We start from the raw sequence: 14957 nt of genomic DNA, 5'->3' as shown, positions 1-14957 counted from the left end.
TAATACAAGTATGATTGACTTACTATTAAAATCTAACAAAACATAAAAAAATATATTAAAAGTAAATATTACCTGACAGCTTCTTTATAATTTCCTAAACAATAATGAGCATAACCAAGAAAATGGCACGCCTTAGCTTCAGCAATGACGTCACCGAGTTCCTGAGATAGCATCAAATGTTGTTCGTAGTAAGGCACGGCTTGAGAGAATTCTCCTCGTGAGGAAAGACAGTTGCCAAGGTTGAGGAGAGCGCAGGCTTCTCCGGCTGCATCTTTCAGTTCGCGGGCTATGCCTGAATTAAATAACAGTGTCTTTATTAATAATATCCTGAAATGAGGCAGTCATGGCGCGGTGCTCCTAAACGTGGTATTATTAACAAGGAAGTTATAGGTTCGATTAAGAAAAAATAATAGGAATAAAAAACAATTTTTATTCCTATTATTACAAAATATTCTAAAATAATATTACAAAATTTAATATTGAGAGTATTATTCCACTCGTGTCAAACATCTAGATTGTTAGAAAAAGTTAAATTTTGATCAAAAGAAGGCTTTCGCATTGCGAACAAACAAATCATTTAACTGAAAGAATATATTTTATAATCTAGTGTACCTACTTAAAGTGTGTGTATATTCATTCATTCATCAGCCTTTTAACGTCCACTGCTGGACATAGGCCTCCCCTAATTCTCGCCACTCCGTCCGGTCCTGCGCCCTTTGAATCCAGTGGATTCCCGCACAGGCCGCCCTCCAACCAGGTGGACCGACGACCTTAGTGTGTATATATTACATACAAAAATATTATTCATATAAAAAAACTTACCCAAATGTGCTCTATAATGAAACAACGCCATATCATGAGCACCAAGCGCCTGGTACGCCACTGCCAAGTTCCCATGAGTTGATGCTTCAGAACTCCTATCGTGGACTTCTTTGGATATCGTTAACTCTTGTTTATGGTATTTGATGGCTTGTTCATAGAAACCTGCTGCAGAGTACGCGTTACCTATGTTGCCGTATGCTCTGCCCATGCCCGCTTTATCCTGTAACGTATTGTTTCTTGAGTTGTGAATTCAAATAATGTTTATAAGTTCGTTTTTACTAAAAATATACCATATTTAGTATGTAATTTCTTTTTTAAATTAGTGCGTGTTGCAAGGCAGGTCGAGGGAGCCTAGTCTTAAGAAACTCCAATCCCCACTTTTCACCGATTTCTGAGGCATTGCATATTCGTGCTCGACACCAGAATGAAGAAATAAAAATATTAAATATTTCCTTTCCTAGAGTGGGAATCGAACTTACAACCCGTCGCATTTATAGTCACACGATGTTTTTGTTAGTGTAATCGTTTAAATAAAAAGAATCAAAATTTATCATCACAACATAGATATAACGCAAAATTTGAATTCCTTACTTTTCTTAGAAACGTATAAAAAATTTAACATAGCGGAACTTTTATAAATTTTTCTTTGTTCTTTCGTTTCTTTTTTAAGTGTGGAATATCACTTTAAAAAATGTTAAAAATATTAAAATATAAAGTATTTACTTAAAAAAAGGAACCTTATATACTAATTTTTAAGCTTACTTGCAGTTGCCTCGCGATGGACAGATGTGCCTGATGTAGTTTCAGCGCAGCGTCATGTTCCCCCAGTAATTGGTACACGATGCCTAGGTTCGAGCAGGCGCGACCTTCGCCGACCTTTGATTATCATATAAGAGGGTATGTTTCAATTCTGATAATGTTATAAAAGATAGGAAATAAAACTTAATTTTATACTAAATATGAATTTGCAATTAATATGTTAATTATTTTTTAATTTCGCGCTGTATCCTGCATGTAGCAGGGAGGGCAGAGGGACCCTAATGCTAAGACTCTCCGGTCCCCACTTTCTGCCAAATTCTGAAGACATTTTGTGTTGATTGGTGGCATTCAACTCTACATCAGAGTGAAGAAATGAAAATATTAAATATTCCATTTCCTCGAGTGAGAATCGAATCCACAACCTGCGACGTTTATTCCCTTGTTCTTGAAAGAAGTGTAATTTGAATATAATACAAATTACAAACCTTATCTCTAGCCGCTAATGCAACGTCTAGCTGCCTCTCATGCCACTTCTTTGCTTGAGCGTAGTCCCCCGCGCATCTTTATAACAAAAATATTTTATAAATGTGGATATCTAATATGTATGGTATATTAGGAATGGTTCATAATAATATATTCTTAAAATACTACTATAATATATAATACATATATATTTATTTCATACTAGCTGTCCTCTTGTGTCTTTATCCGCTTGCACGACATAAATATTAATTTATTAATCTAAATTACTTTTGGTTTCTAATAATAATATCATATTAAAAACAATATCTATATCTATATTGAAAAGTAAATTTTCAACCAATTCAACAAATCAGTTATTTATAGAAATTTTTGCCGAACACCATTCTTTAAAATGATGTAACTTTTTTGTTTAAAAATAGTTTGAAATATAACAAGTGACAAGTGTTAAGGGGAGCTTACCAACAAACAATAGTGAAACTACAATTAAATCGTTTGAACCGCTTCTCAGAATAGCGTGAACAAACGCACAGGCAAACAGATAAAAATTAAAAAAAAACATTGTTTTTCGTTCTTTTCGGGCATCATTAAATGCCATTAAAAAAATATTCTTACAAAATTCTATTATAATTATAAATTATTGTAACTTAATATGTATATAAAATATATTATAATTTTTACTTACCTCGCAGCATGTCCTAAGCCTGCATGCGCTCTAGCTTCGATCGCTCTATCGCCTAAGTTTTGAGCTATTCTTAATACATTTTCATGATAAGTTATAGCTTGTGGGAAATTTCGTCTGTAGTGATAGGACGAACCGAGGTTAGAATATGCTCTTGCCTCTTCCACCTGCAAAAAGCGTTAATCGTATTAGAGAAAAAAGCAAATGAGATGTCAAAACTTTATAGTAAAGCTATATTTATTTCCAATCTTATAATAGTGGTCTCGACGTAAAAGTGGGCTCCCATCATTCAACCTAATTCTGGAGGCATTGCATATTGTCTCTATACCATAGCGGGTAATTGAAAACATTAAATATTTCATTATCTCGAGTAGGAACCGAACCCACTACCTGTCGTATTTACAAACATTTGCCTTGAACCACGTCTGACCTCGAAAAAACTATTAACATAATATCTTATTATATATAACGGTACCTGATCACCAAGTCGTCTAGCCAGCCTGAGGTGCTGAGTGTGGCAGTCCACAGCAGAATCAAACTCCCCCATAGCCAGATATACAGCTCCAACGTTCCCTATCTCTCTCGCTTCTTGCAACCGATCTCCCATTTGCTTGACAAGTTGCACGCATTGCTTGTGGCTGGCCAGCGCGTTAGGGTAATCACCTATAGCAGTATAGACGTGCCCTAGAGAGGTTAGGGCGGCGGCTGCGGCTTGAGTATCCTGTAGGGACAACAATTTTGTCATTATCGGCCCTATAGAACTATGTGTTTATGTGAAATAATTTATTATTACTGGTTATAGAAAAGTGTCTTGATGTTAAACATTATACAGCTATCTGGGGACCTTATTAAAATATCTGAGTTATATAGTTAATGTTGTTTCGAAAGTGACTTTATATTCTAAATGAAAAAACAAAAACAAATAAAAGATGATTAGAATGCATCGCATCCTTTTGAACGAGGAAATAAAAGACAAAACAAAAGAAAGAAAGAAAGAACATTCGACGACAGACCGCCAATAGGGGCTTTGTTTCGACCAAATGAGATAGTGATGGGAAGGGAAGTAGAAAAATAAGACAGTTGTTAACTGTTAACAATTTTTTTTATACGTATGCTTATTTTGTAATAGGTTTTTATTTTTATTTATTTATCAGTTTCATGCTGTATCCCGCATACAGCGAGGTAAAGAGTGTTTAGACACTCTGTTCCCCACTTTCCGCCAAATTTTTCGATTTTTGTTATAAATAAACATATTATTTAACAAAATGAAGACATCGTAGATAGTATTAATTTGCGTTTTTAAAATTAGACCTGTAGGTACATTTACATTTGTAAAGTAGAGGTTCCCAAATTTTTAACATATAAACTTAAGTATTATTACAAAATATTTTAAATTGGAAAAAATGGAGAACAAGTTGACTCATCCACAGACGTTTTTTTATGCCACAAAAATACGAAGATAATAAAAATAAAATAAAATTAGGTATATCACTTTACACAAGCTACTTGTTTTTTAAAGATAACACACTCAAATATCTGTTTAATTATTTCGAAAAGACGCTTAATTACCGATGGATTTAATTCGATAATATCGATATCGATATCTAAAGACCACTCCGGCCCTACCGAGCTGTGCCCTTGCAACAATCTAGCTAATTAAGTATGTGCAACATGAGACGATAACGCAGAGATTTACATATTGACTCGATCTCTTTGAATGTATTTTAACTATAATAGAGTCGGGTCGTGGTGCTCTCGAATGTCTGTCTGTCAGATCACAGCATTCCGTGGACCTTTTATGTGGTTGAGACCACTCGTGGCGCAGCGGCACTAGTGATGGACTGTTAACGCGACTGGTTGTGGGTTCGATCCCCATTCGGGGAAGTTGAACTCTAGTGTCGAGGCATTATACAGAATGCCAAAACTCGGCGGAAATGGTGAACGGAGTGTCTTATCACTAGTTTCTCTCTGCCTTACTTGAGAGTAGCTGTGTGCGGGATACAGAGTGAATCAGAATCAACTGATTCATTCGATTGTTCGCTATACTTGCATCGGAGAGCTTTTGTAACAACACTGGAATGAGTTGTGGATTTATCAAGCATTATTATACTTCCTTTTGTCTCCATTATTCCCTTGGCATTATTTGTAGACATTGCGGTATCACTTCGGCCATACATAAGGCTGGCTACTTGAATTCCCGCATATTCGTTTATTTGTAAAGTTATCAATCCCGTTCTACTGGAATGTATACTACTCGCTGAGAACTCAGATCTGTTTTAAATTCTATAAAATTATGTTACAATAGCTTATGAATACTACATAGTACATATTATGTACGCTATTTGTAAGGTATTTTAAGTACATATTCGTAAGTTTATTTTATTAATTGCTTTAATTAAAATAAAGGACCCGCTCACGGCTTCGCCCGCTTGAGTTATATAAATATTAATTTACTAATCTACATTACTTTAATCTAAAATACAATATTTATATTCTGTACCTCTATTGAAATGTAAAGTTTCAGCCAATTTAATAAAACAGTTATTTATAGCAATTTGGTGGAATTCATTAAAATGGTATTAATTTTTTGTTTATTAAGCGATTTAAATAAAACATTCACTAAATGTTAAGGGAAGCTTGCCAAAATACAATAATGAAAATTGAAATTAAATTTAATAAATGCACAGAGAAACAGTATTACGATTTTTTAATAAGTATAGTTGATTAAAAAAAAAATAACTTTTAGTATTACTTACACTAATATGATTTTTATTTCTAACTGGTTTCTTTCACGTGGACAGATATAAATGAATATTCATTTATGGTCACAGGATTCCTAGTACACTAATAGCGTGTACGTTCGTTATTTATAGCTGCTAAATTCGTCTAACACTTAAGAATTATGATTTTGACCTCCTTTAACTTTCAATGTTGTTTACATTTGAAGTTAACGGTAAAATATTTATTTCAAATAAATAGTATAATTGGTATGTGAAATATTTCACGAAATTATTTATACTGAGAAATAAACAGATATTATCTAAAAAAACTTTTACTTGATAACTAAATCCATTTAATAATTATAATAAGTAAACTACACGTGTTGAACCTGTGTCCTGACTTAAGTCTTCCACAGAACCTACCCCGCTATATGCAGGATACAGCGTGAAATAAAAAGAAAAGTAACAAACCAACAAGATCAAAAAAGTCGACAGATTACCATGATATCAAGACCACAATCCCGCCATCTCTGAACTAACCGCACAAATTAACGCCAGCGTGTAAACGCACGCATTATATAATCCCTTCAGATTAAATCCCTCTAATCTCTGACGGGATTCAAAGACAGCACCTGCTTTCAGCCTAGTCGGGTTATTCTAGGCATTTGTTAATGAAGCCCGTCCGCCTGGCCTCACATGTTACTGTCAAATTATTCGCGGTTGAGCTCGCTAGGGTTCGTGATAGCTAAGAAAGTGATATTTAATAGGTCTTTATAAATACTTGTAATATATTAAGGTATTGCATACTGGTACTGTATAATCCTAATAGAGTGTAGATATTTTCAATGATTCGTATATCAAATTCAATTCTATTTTGTTTCTAATAATAATCAAAGTTTAGTTTAGTTTAGTTTACTTTTTTAGTTTTATCCTAGCCACCAATGGTTTGGACCCTTGTCCCGCCCTCGGAAGAGTGTTTTTTTTATATTTTTAAATGTATTTTTTTTATAATAATTTATATTTAAAAATGTAAAATTGATTCACTAATTTAATAAAAGTATATTCAGATCAAAGTTTACATATCTTTTTAACCCATTTTTGTGAAAGGAGCAGGTTATTAATTCGATTGTATTTTTTTTTGTTTGTTACCTCAGAACTTTCGACTGAGTCGATTTTGATGTTTCTTTTTTTATTTGAAAACTGGTGTTTCCCGTGTGGTCCCATTTTTTTTAATTTGGTCCAGTTGTAACAATGCATTCCATGGGAAAATGTTAGTCTTAAATTTCACAATAAAATATATATTATATTTTTATTACGGTATATATTATATTGAAGGCAGTCGTGGCGCAGGCACAAAGTGTGAGTGTAAACGCGACTGGTTATGGGTTCAATTCCCACTCGAGGAAATGAAACTAATAATTTAAATTATTATTTAGTGTCGAGGCAAAGCGCACCGTTGAGTTCCGTCAATGAAGTGGGGAACACAGAGTATCTTAACACTAGATTGAATGCCGGTATTATATAGTGATAGTTATCGACATTTATTATAAATATATCAAAATCCTCTTAAATCTTTCAATAAGTTTCGTTATACTGTTTGAACGCTAATAATATGCTTGAACTGGTCTGTATATTAACTTCCCACTTTTGCTATAATTTCGCGGTTATTTAAAGTTAACACCAGGTTTTTGTCGACGGCCATTGGCGTGGAACATATAAAATAAATACTTTTACGACTATTTGTTTTCCAGATTGTTCCATATGTGGATGTTGGTTGCATTGTTTCTGGTTCTTTTTAAACTACGAGCTACAAGTATCTATTTACAGTTTTCGATCTTGGTATTTCTATAAATAGCACTTAGTGTCTTGTTTCAATTTCACGCTGTATCTCGCATATAGCAGGAAAAGGAAGTCTAGTGTTAAGACACTCCGCTCCCCACTTTCCGCTGAATTCTGGCATTGTAATGAATGGTAATCAACGCCGCGCTTTTCCTCGACACCAGAGCGAAAGACATAAAAATATTAAATATTCAATTTCTTCGAGCGGGCATCGAATCCACAACCTATCTTTTACAGTAGAGTAAGTATATTAACATTTAAATATACCAAATATTTATATATATATATATTGTGAAGTTGTCAGTTCGTGTGTAATTTCTTTGGACAGGCTTATCACTGGGATAGATACGAATCCGGTATTACCAGTCTAAGGCGGCGCACGCTAAGCTTTTTCATTTAGCATCCTTGTATCGAGTGCCTGTATAAAACGTTAATTCTTATGTAGGCAAGCCCATATAAAAAGGTATAGGGCTCCATAACAGTCATTGCAGTGAACTCTCCAGTAAAGAGTAGAGTGCAATGTTACTGCAAATTAAAATTATTGTCCGCCGGCGTTTCAAAGCGGCCAATAAGATTTTACTATTTGCGGCCACAACTCGTTCGTACTAGTATATATAGTATTGGACGTCAAATATTGGCTTGGTTGTGTATTGGACCTTCGTATAACATAGATAAATAGTGCCCAGTTTAGATATAATCATTTTCAGTGGAGTTTGCCAATGTCATTGGTTTTAAGAAAGCAAATATGAAATGTTGGTTCGTTGGCTCTTAGAACGATTTTACATGTTGAGAGAAAGTTATTTTACTTTTAAATATTGTTTTTTTATAAACAGTGAATTATTAGTATAAGAGGTAAATAAAATTTTGAATTGTAATTTGTGTTATCATACTTGAGACGATTGTAGATTCGATTCCTGTTTGGAGAAATTAAATATTTCATATTTGCATCTCTAGCTCTTGTAGCGAGACAAAGCGTGGTTATGAATTCCGCCACTCAACACGCAATGCTTCAATAATTAGGCGGAATATAGGGAATGGAAGTATCTAAATGAAGAACGGTTCCCAGGTTCCCTTTGCCTACCCTGCTCCATGCAGCATACAGTATATGATAATTAAAAATCATATATTTTAATAATAGATTTTTGACCAACTAACTAACATTTATATAATTTTAATAATTTTATTGAAACAAAAATGCTCTATCGGCCACATTAATTTTTATAAAGCTACACGAATTGGAATATGTAAATTACCTAGCAAAAAGGTTTTAACATAATTTGCGTGTGATAAAAAACTTACTTTGTATAATTGAAGTTTCTATTACAGAATTCCGGGAACCTTCGGGTACGTACTTTAATGATTATTATTATTATGTGTGAAATATTTTTTGTATCCTCATTCAATTTATATAGTATAGTAAAAATAATTTCAAATAATAATTTGTACAAATTACGTAGAGTGCATTCACTGTCACAGACATTGAACTAAATGACTAAATGTCAAATTAAAATATGCATAAATATTGAATTTCTTAATAATATAATTATAATTTTTAGAGTCCATATATAAAAAGAAAACTTTGTAGGATAACTTTGTCGTCCCTTTGTCCGTCCGTTAAGATCTCAAGATCGCGTGGAGGTACTAAGCTGAAATTAATATCAAATATTCAGATATATGGGGTCTTTGAAGCACAAAAAAATCAAGCTTACATAATATGCGTAAAGCGTAAATAAAACCTACTGGGTACTTCCCGAGGACCTATAGCTATGAAATTTGGAAAAAAATCATTACAAACTTATTTTTGTAATTCATATCATACAAAATAAGTCCATAATATGCCCGCAAAACTTATATAAATTTTTAACCGACTTCTGTAATTATAACATGTACTTCTCGTTGACCTACAATTGGTACAGACGCCTCGGTGGGTGAGTCCGACTCGCACTTAACCGGTTTTTTGTACTTAATTTCAGGAAGCTTTTTATTTAATTTTTAATCTGTAATTTATCAATGACGTCATAGAATGAATTAATATTTTATAATATAAAAAACGTGACATACCTACAGCTTATTTGCAAAATTTTAAGCAATTTATGTCTTTAAGTAAATTTAATATCAGTGAGAATACACTCAGCTTTATGGTCCCGACCGGTTTTATTTCAAGAGTAATATTCTATGAAGGTATTTTTAATCGTATTTTATCGCTAATTGTAAAGTCAATTACTTTTACTGTCCATTTCTTGACTCGAATCAAGATTAAATACGAGTACTAAATTCCGCAATATAACCCATACTAATTTTACAATGGTCTTTAAAAATTATTTTTTTACCAGCTACACGATGTATCCTGCATAAAGCAGGTAGGCAGAGGGACACTCCGTCCCCCACTTTCCACCAAATTTTCCGAGGCATTGCGTGTTGACTAACGGAATTCAACGGATTTTTCTCTTGGTGCCAGAGCTAAAAAATATTTTAAATAATAATTCATTCCCTAGAGTGGTAATCGAACCGACAACCAGTCGCGTTGAGTCACACACTTGTGCCTGCACCACGACTGCTCTCCAATTATTTATTATGAAGAGGAAAAATATTATCGACTTGTTTTATTGTCAGCTTATTATGTTTTATCTTTTTCATACAAATGTAATAAGAATTTCTGTGAAATTGCTTCAAGTCCTTACAAAAGAAACCACAGTTTGTAATTATGTAAACTTAATAAAGAATAACCACGTTCGGGGTCACGGGCGGCTGTGCGGATTCCACGTAAATACTAAATATGCAGTATTGAAATATGGAATTCGTGGAGATACTTAAAGTAATCATGAGCTTGTGACTTCAGCATCAGAATTTGTGGGTAAATGTAGGTTTGTTTAATATTTAGCATCTTCCACTTAATTTTTTTATTTTTTATAAGAATACGTTTTTCTAATTAAATTAATTGTATGTTTCTACTGCTATTATATTTTAATTACTTTCAATTTTGTTGTATTTATTTCTGTCACTGCTTTTAATATTTAAATATCTGTTGGCTTGGTAAAACCCCGGTGTTGACGCTTCCATTTAATTTATGCCACTCAACACCAAAAAATGAGGAAATGAAATGAAAGTGGGGTACGGAGTGTCTTAACACTAGGTTCCTTTTGCCTACCCTGCTGTATGTATGTAAAGTAAAGCTGTAAACGATCTGCACTTAAACTACGTGGGCGTTGATATTCATCTGTTCTTTTGAAATTATTAACGTAGTCGTTGTTCTTTGTCAACGTTCTCATTGTTTTTGTGCTACTTCTATCTTTCGTCTTAATAAATTTTATTTATTTATTTATTTAAATTATTTATATGAATTTGAAACGTACCAAGCTTTTATCTTGGTACCTGAGCGACAATTTCTATCCTTCGAGTGGGGATCGAACTCACAACCGTCGCGTTACAGTCACACACATATGCCCCCAGGCCACGGCTGCCTCATAACATCCTATAATATTTTAAAATTATATATTTACATTATGTTATTGTAAAATTCGCAATACAATACAATGGACTCTACCTCCTGTAAGTAAGCAATATAAATATGTTTACTTTAGCTTATAACAACATCAAGTGGCATAGACGTTAAAACACTTGTTACGTCGATCGTAAGAAAAGTAATGTTATGGATCGCTTTACTGCCCACTTTATGCATCTTAATAATACAATATTTATATTTAATTCCTATTCAAATAGAAATTGAAATCGTGTTATTATAATTCAATATCCTGTAGAACGTTTTAAAAAAATAAATAAATATAAGAAAATTGCACATCCTGCTTATATTATAAACTAGCGGCGCGCCCGCCTGCGTGAACTACGTTATTATTAATTTCTGTCTCCATGATATGTCTCCATGAGTACCTACGTCCAATAAGTGACGTCCACGCAAATTTGAGACTCCTAGCATTTGTAGTAATGAAGTTTCATACAATCTTTCAACCCCAAAAACAACCCCTTAGAAGTCGAATATTGCAAATTCCCGTCATAGCGAGCACATACGTCCTATAAGTAACTCCTATGCAAAATTTCAGATTCCTTGCACATGTAGTTTCTGAGATTTCGTGATGAGTGAGTGACCTTTCGATTTTATATATATAAATGTGAATTTGTGAGGAAGAATGTTTGTTTCACTTTCATGCAATAACTGCTAAATGGATTTAGATGAAATTTTACAGTAATACAGTTGATTTATCAGATTAGCATATAAGCTATATTTTTAGTATGCAAACATTTTGTGTAATTTGCCGAATATAATAAATAGCATAAGCGGGCGAAGCCGCGTGAAATATTTACAAATTGAGTATTTCTTTACTCTGTATTTAACAGACTTAATATTAAAATTAAGTTTTTGAATCTTCTTTTAAACTCCAAAATTCGGCAGTCAGTGGGGAACGGAGTGTCTTGACACTAGGTTCCTTCTGCCTACCCCGCTATGTGCGGGATACAGCGTGAAGCTGATTTTTTTTTAACTGTTTGTTGTGATATTATTTGTATTACTGCTATAAATACAATTTAAACACGTCGGATCATCATCATTAACGTCGTCGTTAACAAATAATGTAATTTAGACGAAAGCTATAACTTTTATGAAATAGAGTACTTTAATTGAAGCCTTTAGTATTGAGTATTATTATAATATTAAATATTTAATTTTTTCGAGTGGGAATCGAATCCACAACAACTGGCGTTTTTATTATTTGATCCTATATTATCAATTTTCTGTGGAACTAAATCAATGATTTATACACAAATGTATATTGCAATACAATCTTTTATGTTTAAATAGGCGCTACTAATTCACACTCGTTTGTGCTATTCAAAGACCTTTGACTAAATCACACAATAAAAATTCTTATATATTAGCGACTAAGTGAATTAGACATGGGTGTTATTTTGTGTTTTTCGAAATATAAGAATACGTAATAAATACACAATATCGTGAGATAAAGGAGGTAAACGGCAGGTTGGGGGTGCAATCTGGGTTTTTAACATTAGGTTCCCTTAGCGTTACGCTAAAAAAGTATTTTTTTACGTAAGTATTAAATGGACAGTGCTTACTTAACCTATAATTTAAAATAGGAAAAATATCTTAGATTCAAACACCAAAGAGTCTGTCCAAAAAACGATTCACGTTAAAGTCTAAGCTGACGGTGGGTCTGGTCTCTGGCCATTCAAGAGAACGACTATCTAAATTTGAATTGAATAGCTTGGCCTTGGATTGAAAAACACCTGCATATTTGATACGAATCAAGATGCATTGGTCTGCCAACTTAAATATTTCCATTATATACGTACATTATGTTAAGGCAAATCGCTATTATAGACTAGATTATACTGGACCTATACAATTTGTATATAATTACTTTAATATATTACAAAGATATATAACGTTTATAGAGTTTTTCCTTTTTAACCGACTTCTGTGAAAGGTTTGTGAAACTGTTTTTTTTATGTTTGTTACTGCAGGGTTTTCGGATAGGGGAACCGATTTTGATGGTTATTTGAAAGTTTATTTAAGATTTTAATTTGGTCTAATTCTAATAATGTCATCATAAGAAAATCGCATATACCTCAAATTTGAATTAAATATGTGCGCGACGAATGGACAACTAAATTTAATTACTATTTGAAATAGATTTTTCTTGTTTAAATTATCAATACAATAACCATATAAAGATATTATTTCCATATTAGTAAAAAAAACGACATACCTTACATTTCATAGCCAACACTAACTGATATCTATGAGCGGTCAGAGCGTCCTTGTAGCTGCCCTGGCTGAAGTACGCGGCGCCCAGGTTCCCGTGAGCCCTGCACTCCCCCGCCGTGTCACCGAGCGACTTGGCAACGGCCAGGTCCTGTTGCATATAGTTGATGGCCGCGTCGAGCTGACTGAGCGCCCAGTGAGCTGACGATAACGCGCTGAACACTGAGCCCCTATTCATAAAGTTATGCTATTATATATATATGGAATATTAAGAATATTTTTTTTTAAATTATAATTAATAAATTCATTATTTTCAACGCTGTGATACTAGGCATTCCGCCATTTAACATCCAATGCCTCTAGAATTCAGCGGAAAGTGGGGAACGGAGTGCCTTAACTCTACGTTTCCTCTGTATACTTTATTTTTTTAAATAATATCAGTGATTGAAACTTTTCGCATGTTACATAACATTACAAGTAATTGATTATATTCAGATAGGTACAAGTAATTTGTTACAAAGTAACTGTATAAGTAATGAAGTATGTTCATTCTACGTATATACATATAATTACTGCAGCCAACGACTCTATTACATACAAGAGAAAATTTAATATTAATCGACACTTTATATATGTAAATTACAGTCTACCAATTAAGTTGAACAAACGTCGTCAATAATTTAATAATCCGTAGGTAAATTACCGAAAGTGAAAAATTTCTACGTTTTTATCGAACTACTTACTATATTATCTCAGTTATTTATGTGTTTTTTTAAATGAATAGAAAATTACTCTTGTTAGTAGTTCAAAAATCCACTTCACGCTGTATCCCGCACACAATAGGGAAGGCAGAGGGAACCTAGTCTTAGGACACTCCGTTCCCCACTTTTGCCGACTTCTGGATCTGGATTTGCCTCGATACCAGAGCGAAGAAATGGAAATATAAACGTAAATAACTATTTCACTTTCTCGAGTGAGGACCGAACTCACAATCGTAGCGTTACAGTCACACACTTGTGCCGCTGCGCCATGACGGCCTCAAAACAGCAAGTTAAGAAAATGTAAATTTTCACTTTCCATACTCTACCTAGGGACCCTCGATTTATATGTAAAAACGAAAACTGAATACCTTCGCAAAGCACTGTAATCGCGAAGTAATTATGTATTCATATTAAATTAGTTATCAATTCGCAGTAAATACTTATTATAAAGTATAATATTCGCGACACGACGTTACATTTTTACATAAATATAGATTTATAATGAAGTTGTGTAATCAGAATTGTATATTTACTTAAGGTACAATTTTTAAATGAGATAACAATAAGACGACAATATAGATTAAAAGTAAATTGGAAAGGAGTGTCTTAACACTAAATTACTTCGCCTACTCTGCTATATACCATAAGAGAAAAATAGAGATAGATAGAAAATATAATTTTTTATTTTACGTCGTCACTACATCGCATATCGGGTAGTCAGTTGGTCACCTGGTGTTGAAATAATATGTTTCCCATTTTCCGTATAATCTTTACGAGATTTCGTGTTGAGTGTGTTACGTTTTGCTACCAAATGAAGAAATGAAAATAATTCTCGAGTGGAAATCACAAATACAACAGTAGAATAATATTTAAATATAAGCAAACAATAGCCTACCAGAAACATAAATCGACGTAAGTACATACGTGTGAAGAGCTTATATTATAGCTTTTATTAAAGCTTATTTGACAAGTACTAATCGTGTTTGTCGTAGCTGTGGTCTTACTATTAAACCAACTCCCGGAATTGATGGTTAATGATACTAGCCCCGGGTAGATTAATGGAATTTGTATGCCCACTGACAGTTACTTGGAAGAAATGAAGTAAGATTTACGATATGGGCAGGTGAATGCAAATAATATTAATCTTTGTATATAAGTAT

The 14957-nt window shown here is 33.2% G+C and overlaps 1 protein-coding gene across 2 annotated transcripts in view; it reads right to left on the bottom strand.

Moving 5' to 3' along the window:
- The window catches only part of LOC146540449 (uncharacterized), a 76001-nt gene that overhangs the window by 20253 nt on the left and 40791 nt on the right, over positions 1 to 14957 (bottom strand). For both annotated transcript variants that reach the window (XM_085199226.1, XM_085199218.1), the window contains 7 exons: positions 13041 to 13266; positions 3219 to 3464; positions 2747 to 2910; positions 2067 to 2142; positions 1585 to 1698; positions 823 to 1042; positions 73 to 292 (listed from right to left, as the gene is read on the bottom strand). In XM_085199226.1, the coding sequence (XP_085055352.1) occupies positions 73 to 292; positions 823 to 1042; positions 1585 to 1698; positions 2067 to 2142; positions 2747 to 2910; positions 3219 to 3464; positions 13041 to 13266 (1266 nt within the window). The remainder of the gene's footprint in view (positions 1 to 72; positions 293 to 822; positions 1043 to 1584; positions 1699 to 2066; positions 2143 to 2746; positions 2911 to 3218; positions 3465 to 13040; positions 13267 to 14957) is intronic.

This window comes from Heliconius melpomene, chromosome 2, assembly GCF_056956725.1.
Source record: "Heliconius melpomene rosina isolate 202511_hmr_F chromosome 2, ASM5695672v1, whole genome shotgun sequence".
NCBI lineage: Eukaryota > Metazoa > Arthropoda > Insecta > Lepidoptera > Nymphalidae > Heliconius > Heliconius melpomene.
Note: the sequence above shows the minus strand (reverse complement) of the source record. Positions and strands in the feature narration are given on the sequence as shown.